This window comes from Hemiscyllium ocellatum, chromosome 39, assembly GCF_020745735.1.
Source record: "Hemiscyllium ocellatum isolate sHemOce1 chromosome 39, sHemOce1.pat.X.cur, whole genome shotgun sequence".
Taxonomy (NCBI): Eukaryota; Metazoa; Chordata; class Chondrichthyes; order Orectolobiformes; family Hemiscylliidae; genus Hemiscyllium; species Hemiscyllium ocellatum.
Window position 1 is genome coordinate 2,746,577 of NC_083439.1, and position 22,338 is coordinate 2,768,914.

Genomic DNA, 22,338 nt, shown 5'->3' on the forward strand with positions numbered 1-22,338 from the left:
GGCTATACCAGGTGAGGATGGCAAATTTCCTTCCCTGAAGACATTAGTGACCCAGATAGGTTTTCCAACAATTGGCAATGGTTTCATGGTCATCATTAGATTCTTAATTCATTCAGATTTTTAAAAATTGAATTCAAATTTCCCCACCTGCAGGATTTGAACCTGTGTCCCCAGAACATTAGCTGAGTTTCTGGATTAATAGTTCAGCAATAATATCATTAGGCCATCATCTCCGCCTACATGTAATTGTTTGTACATAATGAACTTGTATCTGCTGTGTTGTGTGACAGGTTTTAGCTCAAGGTTTGAAAACAGGAGAAACAGAGTGGCCAGAAGTTCTAGAAGAAAAGTCTGCTGTGACTGTTGTGCAGGAGTTAATTGAAGGTACATGCATTTCATTTTTGAACAGCATCTGTTATAAAAATTTATACTTTTTGGGCTGGGTATTTGAGTATAATTGAATACATCTTTTTAGTATTATGATTGCTGAATTATCTATGAGCTCAATTTATAGTTTGGTGTTGACATATGGCTGTTTCTCATGAAATATTACACTTGAAGTGGTTTGCTGAAACATTCCAAAACCAATCAGAGGCATTCTCTGATGCTCAATGTGAGAAGTGTTGTTGCTGGAGAATTAAAGTATTTTTCCATTTTTTGTCCAATGACAGACTGATGTTTACTTTTCATCTATAATAATAATTTTGAACCAGGTCAAATTCAACATTTTCTTATCTTTTAATTGAACCATAGGTTTGGAGATGGAATAGAAAATCTCTCTGATTTGTTCAAGTTAAAAATTGCCTACTGTTTCTCCTTTGATTCTAGGTCTGATATATCTGTAATAAAATAATTGGACAAATTATACTAAAAGCTGTGAAAATGTGCACATAGAGGAGGCAATGGCCTAGTGGTTTTGTTGCTGTTGTATTAATCCAGAAACTCAGCTAATATTCTGAGGATCTGGGTTCAAATCCTGTCATGGCAGATGGTGAAATTTGAATTCTCAAGGAATCTAATAATAACCATAAAGCCATTGTTGATTATTGGCAAAACACATCTGGTTCAGTTCTGCCCTTTAAGGAAGGGCTGTATCGGCGCTGCCTCGTGCTCCCACGAGGAGGTTGAACAGTTCATCAACTTTACTAACACCTTCCATCCCGACCTGAAATTCACCTGGACTGTCTCAGACTCCTCCCTCCCCTTCCTAGACCTTTCCATTTCTATCTCGGGCGACCGACTCAACACAGACATCTATTATAAACCGACTGACTCCCACAGCTACCTGGACTACACCTCCTCCCACCCTGCCCCCTGTAAAAACGCCATCCCATATTCCCAATTCCTTCGTCTCCGCCGCATCTGCTCCCAGGAGGACCAATTCCAACACCGCACAACCCAGATGGCCTCCTTCTTCAAGGACCGCAGATTCCCCCCAGACGTGATCGACGATGCCCTCCACCGCATCTCCTCCACTTCCCGCTCCTCCGCCCTTGAGCCCCGCTCCTCCAACCGCCACCAAGACAGAACCCCACTGGTTCTCACCTACCACCCCACCAACCTGCGCATACAACGTATTATCCGCCGCCATTTCCGCCACCTCCAAACGGACCCCACCACCAAGGATATATTTCCCTCCCCTCCCCTATCAGCGTTCCGCAAGGACCACTCCCTTCGTGACTCCCTTGTCAGATCCACACCCCCCACCAACCCAACCTCCACCCCCGGCACCTTCCCCTGCAACCGCAGGAAATGTAAAACTTGCGCCCACACCTCCACACTCACTTCCCTCCAAGGCCCCAAGGGATCCTTCCATATCCGCCACAAGTTCACCTGTACCTCCACACACATCATCTATTGCATCCGCTGCACCCGATGTGGCCTCCTCTATATTGGTGAGACAGGCCGCTTACTTGCGGAACGCTTCAGAGAACACCTCTGGGCCGCCCGAACCAACCAACCCAATCACCCCGTGGCTCAACACTTTAACTCCCCCTCCCACTCCACCGAGGACATGCAGGTCCTTGGACTCCTCCACCGGCAGAACACAACTACACGACGGCTGGAGGAGGAGCGCCTCATCTTCCGCCTGGGAACCCTCCAACCACAAGGTATGAATTCAGATTTCTCCAGCTTCCTCATTTCCCCTCCCCCCACCTTGTCTCAGTCGGTTCCCTCAACTCAGCACCGCCCTCCTAACCTGCAATCCTCTTCCTGACCTCTCCGCCCCCACCCCACTCCGGCCTATCACCCTCGCCTTGACCTCCTTCCACCTATCCCACCTCCATCGCCCCTCCCCCTAGTCCCTCCTCCCTACCTTTTATCTCAGCCTGCTTGGCTCTCTCTCTCTTATTCCTGATGAAGGGCTCATGCTCGAAACGTCGAATTCTCTATTCCTGAGATGCTGCCTAACCTGCTGTGCTTTGACCAGCAACACATTTGCAGCTTTAAGGAAGGAAGTCTACCATCCTTCTCTGCTCTAGCCCACATGTGACTCCAGTTCCACACCAATGTGGTTGACTCTGAACTACCCTCTGGTCAATCATGGGTGGTCAATAAATGCTGGTCTAACCAGAAGCTTCCCGTGACTGAATTTTTAAAAAATGAAGATATGTTTTCTGGGTGCCTTCAGTTATGGTTGGACTTTTACAGTACATTATTTGCACTAGCACAGTTTTTTTTTGTGTTTTCATGTCCAATACAGACCTAAAGAACCAACTCAATGTCTCTCAACAGCAGCTGAAGAGTAAGGAGACAGAGGTAAGATAATCTAATGATTGGAAAAAGGTGTGGAAAATGTAACCCTGTCTTTACTCTTTTGAAAGAGGAATCTGTATAGTTAAGCATTTGAATATGCAATAAAAGTATACTTTTCATCTATCACGTGTTAAAGTTGATTTGGAGCTCTACCATGATGTGTACCATTAACTCTCCTTTGGTTCCAGTCACAAATAACCTCAATAATCAACTAAACTAGTTCTCTTGAAGCGTACCTGGTTTGATTTGTTTTCCTAAAGCAATTGCAACCATCTCCAGTCTAGGATTCTGGCTAAACAGGTTATTTTAAGTGCTTATGAATTGGTACCAGAAGCATATAGACAGTGATTCAGAAACTTAAAGAAGCTACCAGGTCAGACTTATGTTGAGTTCAAAAGAATTAAATATAGTCATGTTGATCGATAGTTCGTGCTTGAAAATAGATAAGATGTTTGAGCCTGTAAGAGAGATTATTCTGTTGGAGGAATTTTTAAAAATCACTTCTAGATGGTAAGAATTCACGTGGAGGAACAAAGTTCAAGAAGTGAGAAAGGCGGCAGAGTTAGCAAATGAGTACACGTTGGTGCGTAAAGCAAGCTGTTTTAGAAGATGATAGAAGTTTGGAGAAGGGGAGATCCTACACAACTCAACCAAGAGTAGAGAGCACTGGTAAGACTTTACCACAGGATAAAAGAAGAAGCCCAAGAAAGTGGAAAGGAGGTGAGAGGCCTCAGGTGATTCCACTGTGGTAAAGTGGGATAGGTAAAGACACAGTGCTGGTCATTAAGGAAAGGCACTGTGGGAAAAGATGTGGCAAAAGAAGCTAAGCCAGTGGCATTAGTGAAGGTAGTAAAGGAGACCCCAAGAAGAGCTGAGGAGCAGCAGGAGAGTGCACAGCCTTGACAGGGGCTGGGTATAGAATTAGTATCTGATCTCTACAAAGAATTTGCCTCTGTGGGTAAAGTTTACTCAGAAAGAACGGGGACAAAGGATAAGAAGTTGTAATTTTGAGAGATACAGGATCTAACCAGTCGCTGATAGTAAAGGATGAGTGAATATGCACTCTTGCTGATCTGTTACCCGAGAGGGTGGTAATTGTGGGATGGATGGACAGAAATTTAGCGTTCCCCTATGTAAGATCAGGATGGAGTGCCAACTTAAGACTGGGGAAGTTACAGTGTGAGTGATTGATAGGAGTGTCAGTTCCAGGAATTCAGTTTGTTCTTGGGAATGATTTGGCTGGCTCCAAGGTGGGAGTGACACCCTTTGTTGTGGAGAAGCCCAAGGAAGACCAAGAAACTGAGGATTAAAACAGAAATATCCTGGTATTTTCCCAGACTGTGTGACAACCAAATCCCACTATCATAAGTCACAGCACGAAGTGAAAAGTAAAGAGAAAGATGAAGGAGTTGAGGTTCAGTTAGCAGATACCCTGTTTAATGTAATGGCGCAGGAAAAACCTGAACAAGCAGAAGGTAAGACAGAAGTGTTTAGTCCTGAAAGGCTAAGGGACTTGCAACAGCAAGAAGAGATATATGTGGATGCATACTCTGAAAAGGAGGCAGAGAATATTCCGGGTGTTATTATCTGAAAGATAGAATTCTCAGATGGAAATGGAGACCATGGCAGGTTAGTGCAGAGGAGAAATGGGCCAAAGTGCACAAGATTGTGTTGCCGGTAGTATATAGATAGCAAGTGTTACGGGTAGCACATGAACTACCTGTAGGAGGTCACCTAGGTGTACGAAAGACTTGCGCTAAAGTACAAAAACATTTTCATTGGCCTGGAATGCACAAGGATGTGGTTAACTTTTGCCATACGTATCAAATGTTTGGTAAGCCATAGGTGGTAATAAAACCAGCACCTTTGTTGACAATTCCTGCGTTTGAAGAACCTTTCATATGAGTTGTAATTGATTGTGTAGGTTCCCTCCTGAGAACTAAAAGTGGGAACCAGTACTTGTTAACCATAATGAATGTGTCTACCAGATTTCTGGAGACAATTCTCTTATGGAGTATCAAGACACAAAGGCTATGAGAGGAGTCTTCTTCATACTATATGAGCTACCCAGAGAGACTCAGTCAGACCAAGGGTCACATTTTACTGTTAGGCTGTTTAAGAAGGTTATGGATAGCCTAGGTATACAGCACGTATCAACCTGAATCCCAGGGAGCTGTAGAAAGGTGGCATCAGACCTTGAAGGCCATGTTAAGAGCATACTGTCAGGATTACCCAAATGAATGGGATAAAGGTATCCCATTCGTATTGTTTGCCATTAGAGATGCCCCAAATGAATGTACTCAGTTCACTCCCTTTGAGTTAATATTAGGACATGAAGTGCGAGGCCCTTTGAAATTAATTAAATAAAAATTGACAGGACTAAAGTCAGCAATCTCTCAATTAGATTATGTATTGGAGGTGAGGGAGAGATTAAATCAAGTAGATGAGTTAGCTAAACAGCACCTAAAGAGAGCTCAGTGTAGAATGAAGCAGGTGGCAGATAAAGACTGAGACTCGGGCATTTCCCAAGGGGAATTGAATTGAATTTATTGTCACATGTACCGAGCCACAGTGAAAAGCTTTGTCCTGTGAACAACACAGGCAGATCACAGAGTTAAATAGTGTAGATAAGTAAATAATAGGTAAGCAGCGGCAAAACAAAAACACAGCTATAGGCAAATGCTAGGAGTTTGTGAGTCCATTCATTATTCTAACAACAGTAGGGTAGAAACTGTTTCGAAACTGGCTGGTGCTCAGCTTCTGTACCTTCTCCCCGATGGTAGAGGTTGTAGAAAAGCATTGCCAAGGTGGGATGGATCTTTGAGAATGCTGGCCATCTTTCTTTGACAGTGGGCCTGGTAGATGGATTCTATAGATGGGAGGTTGGCCTTTGGGATTGTCCGGGCCGAATTGACCACTCTCTGTAACTGTCTCCAATTTTGAATGGTACAGTTGCCATACCAGGTATCGATACATTCAGACAGAATGCTCTCGATGGCGCACCTATAAAAGTTGGCAAGGGCTTTCGCCATCATGCCAAATTTTCTCAGCTGCCTGAGGAAGAAGAGACATTCTTGGGCCTTTGTAACCAATGTGTCCACATGAGTCCAGGAAAACTTGTTGTAGATGACCACTCCCAGGCGCTTGACATTCTCCACTTGTTCCACCTCTCTGCTGTTAATGTGTAATCTAAGAGGGGGGCATGAGTAACATCCTGCCAAAAGTCTATAATGAATTCCTTGGTTTTGCCAGCATTGAGAGCTAGTTTCCAGGTCTTCCACCTCCCGTCCCTAGTCTGCTTTGTCGCCATCTGAGCTTCGACCGTCTATGGTGGTGTCATCAACGAACTTGTAAATGTCATTAGTCTAGTATACAGTGAGTACTGTTGGGGGCTAAGTACGCACCTGGCGGGCTCCAGGGCTGAATGTTAGTGAGGATGAAATATCGTCCCCAATCTTCACTGATTGTGGCCTGTGGGTCAGGAAACTGAGGATCCATTTGCAGAAAATGGGGCTTAGTCCGAGTTCACTAAGTTTAGTAATCAGTCTCGAGGGGATAATAGTGTTGAAGGTTGAACTGTAGTCAATGAGTAGGATTCTTACGTAGCTGTGAGGGGCAAGTGATATGGCCTCTGACGTGGGTCTGTTGGTCCGATAGGCAAATTGGAGTGGGTCAATAGTAGGGAGGCTGGAGTTTATTAATGCCATGACCTGCCTTTCGAAGCACTTCATGACACTGAAGTTAAGGCCACTAGGCGGTAGTCATTGAGACATGCTGCATGAGCCTTCTTAGGCACAGGGATGACGTTGGCCCTCTTGAAACAAGCAGGGACAGTGGCCTGCTGCAGGGAGTGGTTGAGAAGACCTCTGCCAGTTGATCTGCGCATGCTCTGAGTGCATGGACTGGTACTCCATTTGGTCCCATCGCTTTCCTTAAATTGACACGAAGGAAAACTGATCTGACCTCTGATGCCGTGACTGTTTTGATGGAGTTGTCGGGACTTGTCAGTGTTACCTCTCTGCCAAAATTCTGCTCAAAGTGAGCATAGAAGATGTTGAGGCAATCTGGGAAGGATGTGTCATCATCTGCTATCTTGCACTGTCTCTTTTTAGAACCTGCGATGTCAGCCAGTCCTTGCCATAGTCACCGGGTGTCTGTCTGGGTCTCTAGTTTAGATCAGTATTGGCCCTTGGCTTTCTTAATGGCTGTATGAAAGTCATACTTGGGTTCCTTATATTTGAGTGGGTCTCCTGATCTGAAGGCCTTACACCTGGTTTTTAGCAGGTTCTGTATGTCCTGATTCATCCAGGGTTTCCTGTTGGGTACCATCCAGATTGACTTCCTTGGTGTGCAGTCCTCCACACATTTGCTGATAAAGTCTCTGACGGTAGTGGCGTACTTGTCCAAGGTACCTGCGGACTGTTTGAATGTGTCCCAGTCAGCCGATTTCTGACAGCACCGGAGTTGATCCACTGCCTTCTTCGACCAGCCTGTATCTGTAAGGGGGATCTCCTGCATAAACTTTTGCCTGTAAGCGGGAGAAGAAACACTGCATTGTGATCAGAGTTCCCGAAATGAGGGTGGGGGATGGAGTGGTAGGCATCTTGCCCAGCAGTGTAGTAGTGGTCTAAAATATTAGGGACCCTAGCGGGGCAGATAATGTTCCAGTGGTACTTGGACAACACCTTCCTTAGATTGGCTTGATTAAAGTCTCCAGATACATGTTAGTACTGTTACCAATGATAGGAGATTCCTTCAAAGCCATGTTTAGTAGTCCCTATCAAATTGAGAAAACCTTGAGTCAGGTGAACTATTTAGTAAAGATGCCAAATAGAGAGAAAAAAAATCGGGTATGTCATGTGATCATGTGAACTGTATTATACTAGAGAGAAAGAACTGGAGAAATAGGTGTTAGTTATTGCCCCACAGTGAGGAATCAAATTAAGATGATATGGATTTTGAGGTGCCTCAAAATAGATTAAGAAATTAAGAAGTCCTTGAAGTATGGGATAGATTAGTAAGCTATCTGTTGCAGGAGCATAGAGCGGAGTTGAAAGATTTGTTACTACAGTATAAGGACATATGTAAGAGTCAGATGGGGAGGACTAATGCTATTGTACATGAAGTAGACGTAGGGAATACTGCTCTGATAAAACAACACACCTATAGGTTTAATCCTCTCAAAGCCAGACAGGTCCAGATGGAGGTGGAGGCCATGCTCGATGAGGACATCATTGAACCAAGCCAGACCGAGTGGAGTTCACTGATTGTCTTAGTTTCCAAACTGGATGGGACTCAACGATTCTGCGTGGATTATCGGAAGATTAAAAGGGTTACAGAATCGGACCTGTATCCAATTACGAGGGGACTGTATCGATAAAGTCGAACAAGCCTGTTACATCACCAATTTGGACTTAATGCGTGTTACTGGCAGGTACCTTTAGCAGAGATGTCGAAAGAAATTTCTGCGTTTGTAACCCAAAATGGGCTACATCAGTTTAAAGTGATGCCCTTTGGAATGAAGAACATATGCCCACCACGTTCCAAAGGCTCATGAACAGAGTGGTGGCTGGGTTAACAAACTCTGCAGTCTATTTGGATGACGTAGTGATTTTTAGTAAGTCCTGGAAAGATCACATGGTACAGTTGGCAGAGCTGTTTGAATGACTATGAGAAGCAAAACTGGTGATAAACTTAAAATGGAATTTTATGAAAGCAGAGGTGACGTTCTTGGGACATAACATTGGTCATGGAAGGTTGACCCCATGGAACGCAAAGACGAAGGCCATCGAGGAATTTCCACACCCAACCTCAAAGAAAGAGATGCTTCGATTTTTAGGGCTCAGCGGATTCTATCTGAATTTTGTTCCAAACATCAGCAGTGAAGTGGCACTGTTAACCGATTTGCTGAAGAAGAACACAAAGTTTCGGTGAACAGAACCATGCAGGAGGCATTAGATCATTAGAAATCGATATTAACCACCAAACCAGTTTTAGCTACACGAAACCTTTTCAAAACCTTTTAAAGTTGCCATCGATGCCAGTGACATTGGAGTTGGAGCTGTACTCCTCCCGGAAGATGAGGATGGGATTGAACTGCCAGTTGGTTACTTTTCAAAGAAGAACAACATCCATCAGAGGAAATACTCCACAATCGAAAAGGAACTATTGAGTTTGGTATTGGCCTTATAATATTTTAATATGTATGTCACAAGCAATGTGTCAGAGATGATTGTGTACACTGACCACAATCCAGAACATGTTAAAGATAAGAATGAGACTATTTCGTTGGACTCTTGTGTTAGAGACTTTTGACTTTAAAATCATACATATTGTGGGTTGGAAGAATGTAATCACAGACGCATTATCGCGGATTTAACTGAGAGTTTAGATGAAGCTTGTCTTTATTTAATGTTTTATGTACACATATCTACATATATATGGGAAGAAGATGAGGTGAATTTATATGAAAATTATCGATATGTTAGGGTAATGTGTGTAAAAGGTTAAATAAAAAGCCCTCTTTTCATTAGGTGGTTAACATTTTCTTAAGGGGGGAGGTGTATGAAGATGTGGGTGTACCTTTAAGAGAGTTAAAAGTAGCAGAACTACTGGATATAGCACCAAGTGTTCTCAATAAGGTAACAATGTAACATTTGGTCAAACAACTCGATTCGCTCGTTGCCTGGAGATAAAAACAAATTCAAATTCGGCCAATCAGTTAAAATTATACCCTGAAAAATATCAAACTCCACACCAGTTTGCATTGAGTATATTGACAATCTTAAAAGCCAATGACACAATCCGATGCTCTGGGCGGGGAAAATTGAACAGCTGAGAGGAGAACTGTCAAATCTTTATTTGAGGAATTCTAATATCCTACTCACAAATTTTGAAAAAAGTCTTAGTTTTTCTTTGAATTCTTTGTTTTAATACCAGAAATTAAAAAGTGATGCAGCTGCTGTTGAATCAACCATTCATGCATCATTTGCTCCTGAACGCGGAGATCTCGATTTTGCAGAGCTGCTTTGGACTGGGATGAGGAAAAGTACGTATGCCTGTGGCCACATTACTTCTGTTGGGAAGCACAATGACACAGAGACTTTGAGCTTTGCTGCTCACTGGTAAAAATGAAAGGTAAAATCATCATAGTCTTAGTAGACCATAGAGCTGCTGTTCCGTTAGAGAGAGAGAGAGAGAGACAACAAATGATGGTTTAACCTGAGGGTCACCATGCCTCAAGGGAGAAATTGAGAAGGAGAATCTTTCATGGTAACTTCAGCAAGTGCGGAAATTGAGCCTATGCTGATGGCGGCCCTTTGCATCTCAAACCATCCGTCCAGCCAACTAAGCTAACCGGTGGTACAGTTGGAACAATTTTAAATTTAAGGGAGTAGCTTGAAAATTACCAACTTGGATGACATCACATGGTACTGTCCAGAGTAATGAATACAATTGAAATATTAAAAGAATAGGAGATTTACTAGGGAGATCAAGACTTTGTGAAAAGGGAAGCATTGAAAAACTTGTCATGGTCATGAATACGGCTTTAGCTGAGAGTGATCACCAAAGGCCAATCAACTTTTTCTCTTCGTTAAAACAGAAAATGCTGGAAGTACTATATAGATGAGGTAGCATCTGTGGTGATAGTTACCAGGATGGCTTTAAGAGTTCAATGATTTACTCAAAGATATGTGATACTGTTTCTTTCCCCCTCTTTCACTCTGTTAGCTGATATATACTAGGAGATGAGTGTATTTAAAGAGTCCAACTCACTTTTTAGTGAGAATTTTATTTCAGCCAACCAGTCTATTAAATTTACACCCACTGATTACTAGCTCCTTGTACTTATACAATCAATTCACACCCAATTAACCCTTAATTAATATATCCACTACCTGTTCCTTCATTCTAGTAGATTTTAAGCATTCTTTTGGAAAATATTAGATGATAACCTTAGCAGCATTTATTTCTTAGTACTTGAACAAATACTTCGTGTATTCATTTCTTTCCTTTTATTTTAGCTGTTTCTTCCTACCAAGATGTTGTAGATTGCTTGGCACTAGTCATTCAACACTTAAGATGCAAGGACATTCAACCGTGGGTATGTAACAAAAGAAATTATTTATCACAGTTCTGATGAAGAGTCATTGAACTGAAAATGTTAACTCTTTCTTCTCATAGATGCTGAGAGACTAATTTCTCCAACAATTTCTGTTTTAGTTTCAGATCTCCAGAATCTGCAGTTCTTTGTTTTATTTAATTATTTTCATGTTTATTTAAATGGTTCTGCTTGCACACTGCATGTCCCAATATTGTCCAGCACTATGAAGGAGCATTGTGAGTCCTGGGAGCTCCAGTTAGAAGCCTGCATGCTTCCATTTGGTGATAACAAGTAGCTGAATGTAGGTGACATCCTATTTAACCTTTCATGCCTGTCTCTTGATTTCTTACTATTGCTTAATTCTCCAGCTGCCCTCTAGTATCAATCCTTGGGTAAGTTGAACATTGTAGGAAAAGTCTTTTACATGCTTTAGGTCCGAATTCCACCATCTCCTCAGGTTAAGTTTGATGGCATGGTGACATGCTACTTAATCACAGAATCCCTACAGTGTGGAAACAGACCATTTGGCCCAACAAGTCCACACTGACCCTCTAAATAGTATCCTACCCAGAACCGTTCCTCTGCCCTATTACTTTATATTTGCCCTAACTAATGCACCTAACCTACACATCCTTGAATATTATGGGCAATTTAGCTTAGTCAATTCACCTAACCTGCACACTTTTGGACTGTAATAGGAAACCAAAGCACCTGGAAAAAATCCATGCAGACACTGGGAGAATGTGCAAACTTCACACAGTCACCCATGGCTGGAATTGAACCTGCGTCCCTGGCACTGAGAGGCAGGAGTGCTAACCGCTGCGCCACCATGCCACCTATGTTTGTTATGTTTGGGATAACCATTTCCATTTTTTACAAGCTTAATTATTTGTAATTGTCGATACTGGCTGTATTGGCAGGATGGTCATTAAATTGAAAGAAACACCCTGGCATGAGGATGCTTGTGAACCACTGGGTTTATCACTGTATAATGCAATGAAGTATGTGTTAAATTTGGAATAAGACCTAAATTATAAAGCAGAACCACAAAATGTAATAGTCTCTGCATTACTACCAAATTTATGAGCAAATTGGTGGTAGGGTAACTGAGATCATTGTGGGAGAAGTGAGTTTCAAATCATGGAAGACTGGCACTAGTAATGGGGAAACGGGCAGCCGTGCTACCAGGGCAGATTAAGGCACCAGAGTCTTGAAAATTTGTACAGCTGGGTCTGAAGAAAGACATTTAAACTAATAGGTAGGGTGGGGAAAGGTTTACATGATAGAAATGTGGATGCTAATGATTGCACGGTAGCAAGTTGGAACTAATAACCACGGAAAGGCATAGAACATGCAAGCAGAAAAGTGCGCGAACAAATAAAGTAGGGAAAAAATGGTCCATAGACAAATTAATCTTGGACTTGCTTTCTTTCCTCTCGTGAATTCCGTTCCAAGCTTTTGCAATATCACTTACTTTAGTCTCTTTACTGATTATTGCTGAGACTAATCATAACTTTTGATTATCACTTCTAAGCACCCTAGTTTATCTTCCTGCTTTCACAAACTTCAGATAGCTAGAATTATTTGCCTTGTATTCTTGTATCAGGATTATGTTTGACAGGCTGGAATATGAGCTTAGAGTAATACTTAGCACAAAGTAATATGGTTGTGGTTGTTAAAGGTCAATCATCTTAATCCTAGGAAAGCACTGTAGAATTCCTTACAGAGTATATTTTCTAATTAGCCTGTTCAGTGATGTTATGACACACCTCTGGAGCAGGTGGGATTTGAACCTGAGCTTTCAGGACTAAGGGCATCACCACCACGCCACAAGACCCCTAGTTCCTCAAGGAACTGTTCCAGGCTCAACCATCTTCAGCTTCATCAATGACATTCCTTCCATCATATGATTGATATATCCATAAATAATGATGCCATACAGTTACGTGGTCTCAATCTGATTAGGTTCTTTATTTCAGATTTTTATTGAATTCACATTCCACCGCTGTCCCTCATGAGATTCGATCGCACCCCAAGAGCATTAGCCTAGGTTCCTGAATTACCAGGCCAGTGACGTTATCGCTATGCCAATGCCTAGCTGTTTACTCTGATTGAAAGCTAGCCTCAGAAATAGTAGCCACTAAACTAAGATCATTTGTTGTAAGGGTTTGTTTGTATATGTCCTTAGGAAAGGAAATCTGCCATCAATCCAACGTTTGATCTGCATGTTACTTCAGATTCTCAACAGTTTACTCTTAAATGCCGTCTGACATAGCCTCATAAGCTACTCAATTGAAAGGCAGTTAGGAATGGATAACAATTGATGGCCTTGTCAGTGACACCTACACTCTGTGTAAGAGTAAAGAAAAACGTTATCCATTCCAGAAACCTACAAGTGAGTGGGAAGCATTCTTATTCACTTTGTGAAATTGTGGTTTTGTTTTTGCAACTCTAAAAAGTTTACTGTAACTGGAATATTGAAAAATGGATGATCCCTTTCCAGATCCACCAAGGAAGCAACAGTTCTCTCAGTAAGCTGATTCAGCAATCATACCAGGGCACCATGCCAACTGTCTCTGTTAATGGAATTACTGCTATCCGAATGCTGTTGGAGATAGGACTGGATAAATTACAGAGGGACTACATAAACTATTTTATAGGTATATGTTGTTCCATCAAATACCATTAGTGTGTGTTTTTTTGATTTTAAAAAAGCTGCATTTGGTTGTAAAGTTCTCTGCACACAACAGATCTTATGCAATATGACTGAATTTATTCACAGTGTTACATTTAGCATGCTTCTAGGGGAGTATACGCACAAACATTTGGTACATTTCAAATGAAGAGAGGAGAGGAGGATTAGACTGAAAGCAACAAATGCTGGCGATCACAGTAGGTCAGGCAGCATCCATGGAGAGAGAGCAAGCTTCTGAAGAGTCATTTAGACTCGAAACGTTCGTTTGCTCTCTCTCCATGGATACTGCCTGACCCACTGTGATCTCCAGCATTTGTTGTTTTCAGTACAGATTCTAGCATCTGTTGTAAATTGCCCCTAGAGGAGGATCAAAGGTTGAAGTCATTTCAAATGTGGAGGCCATTCAAGCGGTGTGCAGTGAAAGAAAACTGGCAATGGTAGATGAGTCTATAATTAGAAATATGTTTGGCATCCTTTGTACACAGAGTGTCGAGAGTGTGGTGCTGGAAAAGCACAGCAAGTCAGACATTCTGAGGAACAGGAGAATCGACGTTTCGGGCATAAGCCCTTCATCCGTTGTACACAGGATTGAGAGTCTTGAAGCAAGAAGCAATATAGGGTTGGAAGGCATAGAATCTGTGTGGGTAAAATTAAAAAGGCATAAAGGAAAAAACAACCGAATGGAGGCTATCTGCAGGCCTCCGAACAATAGTCAGGATGTCGGGCAGAAAATAAAGAAAGGCATTATTACAACCATGGAGGACTTCAATATGTAGGAAAATACATTTGGTAGTGGATCCCAAGAAAAGGAATGTCTACGAGATTTTCTTTTGGAGCAGCTTATGGTAGAGCCCACTAAGAAGCAAGCATTCTTTGATTTGATGATGTGTAGTCAGGCAGACTTGATTAGGAAGCTGAAAGTGGGGAGAGCATGACAGCCCTTGATATCAAGACTGCATTCGACTGAGTGTGGCATGAAACAGCCCCAGTAAAATTAGAATCAATGGGAATCAGGGGCAAGCTTTATGCCGGTTGGAGTCATATCTGACACATCGGAAGATGCTTGTGGTTATTGGAGGTCAGTTATCTTATTACCAAGACATCTCTGAAGGAGTTCTTCGGTAGTATCCTGGGTCGAACCTCCTTCATCTGCTTTACCAATGTCCTTCCCTCTATCATAAGATTAGAAGAAGGGATATTCGCTGATGGTTATACAATGTTCAACCCCATTTCTGACTTCTCAGACACTGAAGCAGTCCATGTTCAAATTCAGGCATTGTGTTTATGTGGTGAGTCCAATGAATTTCTAGTCAGTGATAAGCCTCAGGCTATTAATAGCAGGGGATTCAGTGATGGTAATGTTAAGGGGAAGTGATTAAGATTGTCTCTCATTAGAGATGGCCATTGCCTGGCCCAAGGAGGTGCGAATGGTACTGAGCGTTGTAAAGTCATTGGCATACATCCCCACTTCTGACCTTATGATGGAGGAAAGGTCATTGTTGAAATGGCTGAAGGTGATTGAGTTTCTGTGGGTAATTTGGGAGCCACAGCAGACATTCATCCCAAGGAAGAAGAAACATTCGGGGAGGGTGAGGCAGCCATAACTGATAAGAGTCGTCAGGAACAGCTTAAAATCAAACGACAAGCAAACAATGTGTGAAGACTATTGGGAAGCCTTTTAAAAACCAGCAGGAGGACAACTAAAAAAGCTATAAGAAGGGGAGAAGATGAAACACAAAAGTGAGCTCGATAGTAATATATTTTAAAAATGTACAAAATTTTTAGGTATGTAGGAGAGAGACCACAGTGGACATCGAGCCACTGGAAAAGTAGTAGTGGGGACCAAAGAAATCATTGAGGAACTGAGGTACTTTGCATCCGTGTTATAGAGTCTTAGAAATGTACAGCACGGAAACAGACCCTTCGTTCCAACTTGTCCATGCCGACCAGATATCCCAACCCGATCTATTCCCACTGCCAAGACCCGGCCCATATCCTGCCAAACCTTCCTATTCATGTCCCCATCCAGATGCCTTTTAAATGTTGCAATTGTACCAGCCTCTGCCACTTCCTCTGGCAGCTCATTCCATACACGTACGACCCTCTGTGTGAAAAAGTTGCCCCTTAAGTCTCTTATATCTTTCCCCTCTGACCCTAAAAGTATGTCCTCTAGTTCTGGACTCCCCTACCCCAGGGAAAAGACTTTGTCTTTTTATCCTATTCATGCCCCTCATGATTTTGTAAACCTCTATAAAGTCACCCCTCAGCCTCCAACACTCCAGGGAAAACAGCCCCAGCCTATTCAACTTCTCCCTACAGCTCAAATCCTCCAACACTGGCAACATCCTTTTCTGAATGCTTTCACAACATCTTTCTGATAGGAAGGAGACCAGAACTGCACACAATATTCCAACAGTGGCGTAACCAATGTCCTGTACAGCCGCAACATGGCCTCCCAACTCCTGTAACTCAATACTCTGACCAATAAAAGCAAGCAAACCAAATGCCGCCTTCACTATTCTAATACCTGCAACTCCACTTTCAAGGAGCTATGAACCTGCACTCCAATGTCTCTTTGTTCAGCAAACTCCCTAGGACTTTACTATTAAGTGTATAAGTCCTTCTAAGATTTGCTTTCCCAAAATGCAGCTCCTCACATTGTTCATGGTGGAAGACACAGTAGCATATCAGAACTTCATAAGAGTCGGGGGCCAGAGGTGAGTGTAGTGGCCATCGCTAAGGAGAATGTGCTGGAGAACCTGAAAGGTCTGAGGATGCATATATCACCCCAACTGGATGGGCAACACCTAAGAGGTCTGCAGAGATTGTGGAGGGATTGATGATGATCTTTTAGGAATCACTGGGGTCAGGGAACATCCCAGAGCACTAGAAATTGGCTAATGTAATACCTCTGTTTAAGAATGGAGGGAGGCAAAAGGGGGAAGTTATAACCTAGTGACCCTGACCTCTTTTGTTAGAGTCCATGATTAAGGATGAGCTTTTGGAGCACTTGGATGGTAAAATTGAGTCAGCACAGCTTCATTAAAGGGAGGTCATGCCCAACAAATCTATTAGAATTCTTCAAGGAGATAATGAGCATTTGAGACAAAGGAGAGCTAAGATGTGATCTATTTGGATTTCCAGAAAGCCTTTGATGAGGTGCCATAGTTAAGAGCCTGTTACATTCAGGGCAAGATACTGGCATGGATAGAAGATTGTTTGACTGGCAGAAGGTAGAGGGTGGGGTTAAAGGGATCTTTTTTTTAAGACAGCACCCAGTAATAAGAGGGGTTCCATAGAGATCAGTGTTGGGAACCCAAGCATTCACATTATGCATTAACAATCTGGACAAATGAACTGTGGGCATTGTTGCTGAATTTGCAGATGACAAAAAGATGTGTGGAGGGAGTGGTAGTATTGAGAAGGCAGGGAGGCTACAGAATGACATGGACAGATGAGGAAAGTAGGCAAATAATTGACAGAATAAAGATGGAAAAATATGGAGGTATGCACTTTGGAAGGAAGAATAGAGGATGAATGTATTGTCCCAGTCAAACTGGCGTCCCTCTTCGTCTGTGTGTATGAATATTAGTGATAGTTGGTCATGTCTTTTGGTGGCTAATTGGTGCTCATGTATCCTGGTGGCTAGTTGTGTGCCCTTCTGTCCAGAATAATGTTTGTTGCAGTCCTTGCAGGGTAGTTTGTATATAATGTTTGTTTTGCTGGTTGTTGGTAAGGGGTCCTTTAAATTCATCAGTAGCTGTTTCAGTGTGGTAGATTTGTGGGCTACCATGACACTTAGGGGCCAGAGTAGCCTGGTCGTCACCTCCGAAATGTCTTTAATGTATGGCAGGGTGGCTAGAATATCTGGGCATGTTGTGTCGTCTTGTTTAAGTTTGTTGTATAGGAATCTGCGGTCTCCGTTTATTGGGTACTTGTTGTTCCTGAATATGTTGATTAGATGTTTTTCTCAGCTTCTCATCGTCCCTGGGTGCTGCAATGTGTTGTGATTCATTTAAATAATGTCCTGATGCAGCTCTGTTTGTGGGACAATTGCTCCTGTAGTTGAGAATCTGGGCAGTATATGTGGCTTTTCTGTAAATGCTGGTCTGCAGCTCTCCATTGGCTTTTCATTCTACTGTGACATCTCGGAAGGGGAGTCTGTTGTTGTCCTCTTCCTTTCTGGTGAACTTTATACTGGTACGGATGTTGTTAATGTGTTTGTGCAACAATTTAGAAGAAACCCACAAACACATTAACAACATCCTTACCGGTATAAAGTTCACCAGAAAGGAAGAGGACAAAAACAGACTCCCCTTCCAAGACGTCACAGCAGAATGAAAAGCCAATGGAGAGCTGCAGACCAGTATTTACAGGAAAGCCACATACACTTACCAAATGCTCAATTACAGGAGCAATCATCCCAACACTCACAAACAGAGCTGCATCAGGACATTATTTAAATGAGTCACAACACACTGCAACACCCAGGAACTATGAGAAGCTGAGGAAAAACTTGTATACAACATATTCAGGAACAACGGGTACCTGACAAGCGCAGTCCAACGAGTCCTAAGACATTTCAGAGATGACAACCAGACTACTCCGGCCTCTAGGTGTCATGGTAGCCCACAAACCTACATCATACTGAAATAAGTCCTGATGAACTTAAAGGACCTTGTACTAGCAGCCAGCAGAATGAATGTCATATACAAAATACCCTGCAAGGACTGCAACAAACTTTACATTGGACAGACTGGCAGAAAACTAGCCACCAGGATATATGAGCACCAACTATCCACCAAAACACATAACCAACTATCACTAGTATTCTTACACAGACGAAGAAGGGCACCAATTCGACTGGGACAATACATTCATCCTGGGACAAGCTAAACGGAGACACACACACACGGGAATTCCTAGAGGCTTAGTATTCAAACCAGAACTGCATCAACAAACACATTGATTGGACCCCATTTACCAACCTCTCAGAAACAGAACTGAAAGTGATAACAAACCAAGACACACACATAGGTTAGACAGAACACCAGTGCTTCATCAGAGGCTTAACATGGTGACCAAAAGTCTGAGAACAAATCTACCAGCTCAGCGAACAAACTTACAACCTGATCCAAAACCTGAGCTACAAATCTGCAAAATTGCAAGGTTCTTGATAAGTAAGGGGATCAAGGAGTACAGGAAGAAGGCAGGAGAATGAAAGACATATAAACCATGATCGAATGCTGGAGCAGACTTGATAATTCAAATGGCTTAATTCTGTTCCTGTATCTTAAGGCCAGTAAACAGCACTAGAAAAAGTGCAAGAATGCTTTTGCTCGACTTGAAAAAGTGTATTCCAGATTTCGTGAGTTGGAAGCAGAAAATGTGCTGTAGAAAATGTTATGTACTAATGTATCTTGTAGCCTGCGATAGTACTTCACTCAGAAAAATGTATATAATTAAGTTTCATTCCTATACAATACAGTGAAAATCATTGAGAAATTATTTTCTTCCAGGTCAAGAACTCACTACATTGAATTACTTGGTAAGAACAATGAGCTCATTTATAAATCACAGAAAAGAACTTGCCTTTTAGTTTCTTCTCTTTTAATAACTAGTTTTTAAATTACTGTTGCTGTTTGTTCTGCAGGATTACTTTGTGAATTGCACTGTAAACCTGGAAGAACAGATGATCCGTCTTCAAAAACTTCACCACATGCTTGAGCTGGTGGTGAGTTGCAGTGCCTTCCTGAACCTGAACCATGAAAACCTCTTCACACTGACTCAGTGAGTCCTTTACTTAATTCAGATATTCCAGCACAAACTAGTCTGCGTTACACCAGAAAAACGCTTTCTTTGCTTTAAGGCTTTTTTTTTGTTAATGAGGTTTTGTCAGTGCACTGAAACTAACATTTGTATCCAATTTTCAATTGTAATTTGTTCTTTTCCAGAATCTCAAGCCTGTTAAACTCTTTATCTCCTTTTTTTCCCTCGCAATTTAAGGACTTTTAAAAGCAAAGTTTTATTATCTAAATACTATTTATCTTATTCTCCCTGTTGTTCCATTTTTTAAAAATTCTGCTGCTGACCTGTTGGGTCTGATCTCTCTGTTTAAGACCATAAATGTAGGTGTAGATGTAGACCATTCAGCCCATCTAATCTGCTTGCATGCAATGCCTTCATGATTGATCTGTCAATCCTCAACTGCTCTTCCCTTTCTTTTCCCTTTAACACTTGATTCCCTTAATTTTTAAAAGTCTATCTATCTCAGCCTTGACAGCCTTGTGAAAAACAATTCCACAAATTCATGACCCCTTGAGAGAAGAAATTCATCCTCATCTCTGTCTTTTAATGTGTGATCCCTTATTCTTTGAAGAGGTGACAAGTAGGTTAGACCAGGGAAACCCAGTGGATGTGGTCTATCTAGACTTTCAAAAGGCCTTTGATAAGGTGCCACACGGGAGGCTGCTGAGCAAGGTGAGGGCCCGTGGTGTTCAAGGTGAGCTGCTGGGATGGATTGAGGATTGGCTGTCCGACAGAAGGCAAAGAGTTGGGATAAAAGGTTCTTTTTCAGGATGGCAGCCAGTGACGAGCGGTGTCCCGCAGGGTTCAGTGTTGGGGCCACAGCTATTTGCATTATATATTAATGATTTGGATGAGGGGACTGGGGGCATTCTAGCGAAGTTTGCAGATGATACGAAGTTAGTGGATAGGCAGGTAGTACTGAGGAAGTGGGGAGGTTACAGAAGGATCTAGACAGTTTGGGAGAGTGGTCCAGGAAATGGCTGATGGAATTCAATGTGAGCAAGTGCGAGGTCTTGCACTTTGACAAAAAGAATAAAAGCATAGACTACTTTCTAAATGGTGAGAAAATTAGTAAAGCCAAAGTACAAAGGGATCTGGGAGTGCTAGTCGAGGATTCTCTAAAGGTAAAAATGCAGGTTGAGTCCGTGATTAAGAAAGCGAATGCAATGTTGTCACTTATCTCAAGAGGGTTGGAATATAAAAGCAGAGATGTGCTACTGAGACTTTGTAAAGCTCTGGTTAGGCCCCATTTGGAGTACTGTGTCCAGTTTTGGACCCCACACCTCAGGAAGGACATACTGGCACTGGAACGTGTCCAGTGGAGATTCACACTGATGATCCCTGGAAGTAGGTCTAACATATGAGGAACGGCTGAGGATCCTGGGATTGTATTCATTGGAGTTTAGAAGATTAAGGGGAGACTTAATAGAGACGTACAAGATAATACATGGCTTGGAAAGGGTGGACGCTAGGAAATTGTTTCCATTAGGCGAGGAGACTAGGACCCGTGGACACAGCCTTAGAATTAGAGGGCGTCAAGTCAGAACAGAAATGCGGACACATTTCTTCAGCCAGAGGGTGGTGGGCCTGTGGAATTCATTGCCACGGAGTGCAGTGGAGGCCGGGACGCTAAACGTCTTCAATGCAGAGATTGATAGATTCTTGTTGTCTCGAGGAATTAAGGGCTACGGGGAGAACGCTGGGAAGTGTAGTTGAAATGCCCATCAGCCATGATTGAATGGCGGAGTGGACTCGATGGGCCGAATGGCCTTACTTCCACTCCTATGTCTTATGGTCTTATTCTAAAATTATGCAGTCTGGTCCTAGACTATCCTACAAGGAGAAACTACTGCATGTACCTGTCCAGTTCCCCTAAGAGTCTTGTATATTTCAATAAAGCTGAAGAGATAAGGCCCAATTTCCTCAACCAATTGCCTTCAATAAGGAACCTAAAATATTTAGCAGCTGTGGTATGATTAGTGTCTTGCATAGTTTTAGGAATACTTTCCTACTTTTATACTCCATGCCTTGTGAAATAAAAGACAACATGCCATTTTCATTCCCTATTTCCTGGTGATCTTGGGGGATGCTAGCCTTTTGCAAATCCTGGTTAAGGGCTCCCAAATCCCAAAGCGCTGTAGCATTCTGCAGTCTTTGTCCATTTCAATAGTATTCAGCTTTTCAAGTTTTCTTGTCAAGGTCTATAACCTCACATTTTCCCACATTATATTTCATCTGTCAAGTCTTGCCAGTCACTTAGATACATAGAGTCATAGAGATGTACAACATGGAAACAGATCCTTCGGTCCAACCTGTCCACGTCGACCAGATATCTCAACCCAATCTAGTCCCACTTGCCAGCACCCGGCCCATATCCCTCCAAACCCTTCCTATTCATATACCCATCCAAATGCCTCTCAAATGTTGCAATTGTACCAGCCTCCACCACAACCTCTGGCAACTCATTCCATAGATGTGAAAAAGTTGCCCCTTAGGTCTCTTTTACATATTTCCCCTCTCACACTAAACCTATGCCATCTAGTTCTGGACTCCCCGGCCCCAGGGAAAAGACTTTGCCTATTTATCCTATCCATGCCCCTCATAATTTTGTAAACCTCTATAAGGTCACCCCTCAGCTTCCGACGCTCCAGGGAAAACGGCCCCAGCTGTTCAACCTCTCCCTGTATTTCAAATCCTCCAACACTGGCAACATCCTTGTAAATCTTTTCTGAATCCTTTCATGTGAAGGAGATCAGAATTGCACGCAATATTCCAACAGTGGCCTAACCAATGTCCTGTATAGCCACAACATGACCTCCCAGCTCCTGTACTCAATACTCTGCCTAATAAAGGAAAGCATACCAAACGCCGCCTTCACTATCCTAGCTACCTGTGACTCCACTTTCAAGGAGCTATGAACCTGCACTCCAAGGTCTCTTTGTTCAGCAACACTCCCTAGGACCTTACCGTTACG

General features: G+C 42.5%; 1 protein-coding gene across 3 annotated transcripts in view; it reads left to right on the forward strand.

Annotated features, from left to right (window-relative positions):
• The window catches only part of zwilch (zwilch kinetochore protein), a 52,894-nt gene that overhangs the window by 14,679 nt on the left and 15,877 nt on the right, over positions 1 to 22,338 (forward strand). For all 3 annotated transcript variants that reach the window (XM_060852945.1, XM_060852947.1, XM_060852946.1), the window contains exons 9-15: positions 291 to 384; positions 2,705 to 2,760; positions 9,697 to 9,805; positions 10,782 to 10,861; positions 13,365 to 13,521; positions 19,076 to 19,104; positions 19,210 to 19,346. In XM_060852945.1, coding sequence (XP_060708928.1) covers positions 291 to 384; positions 2,705 to 2,760; positions 9,697 to 9,805; positions 10,782 to 10,861; positions 13,365 to 13,521; positions 19,076 to 19,104; positions 19,210 to 19,346 — 662 coding nt within the window. The remainder of the gene's footprint in view (positions 1 to 290; positions 385 to 2,704; positions 2,761 to 9,696; positions 9,806 to 10,781; positions 10,862 to 13,364; positions 13,522 to 19,075; positions 19,105 to 19,209; positions 19,347 to 22,338) is intronic.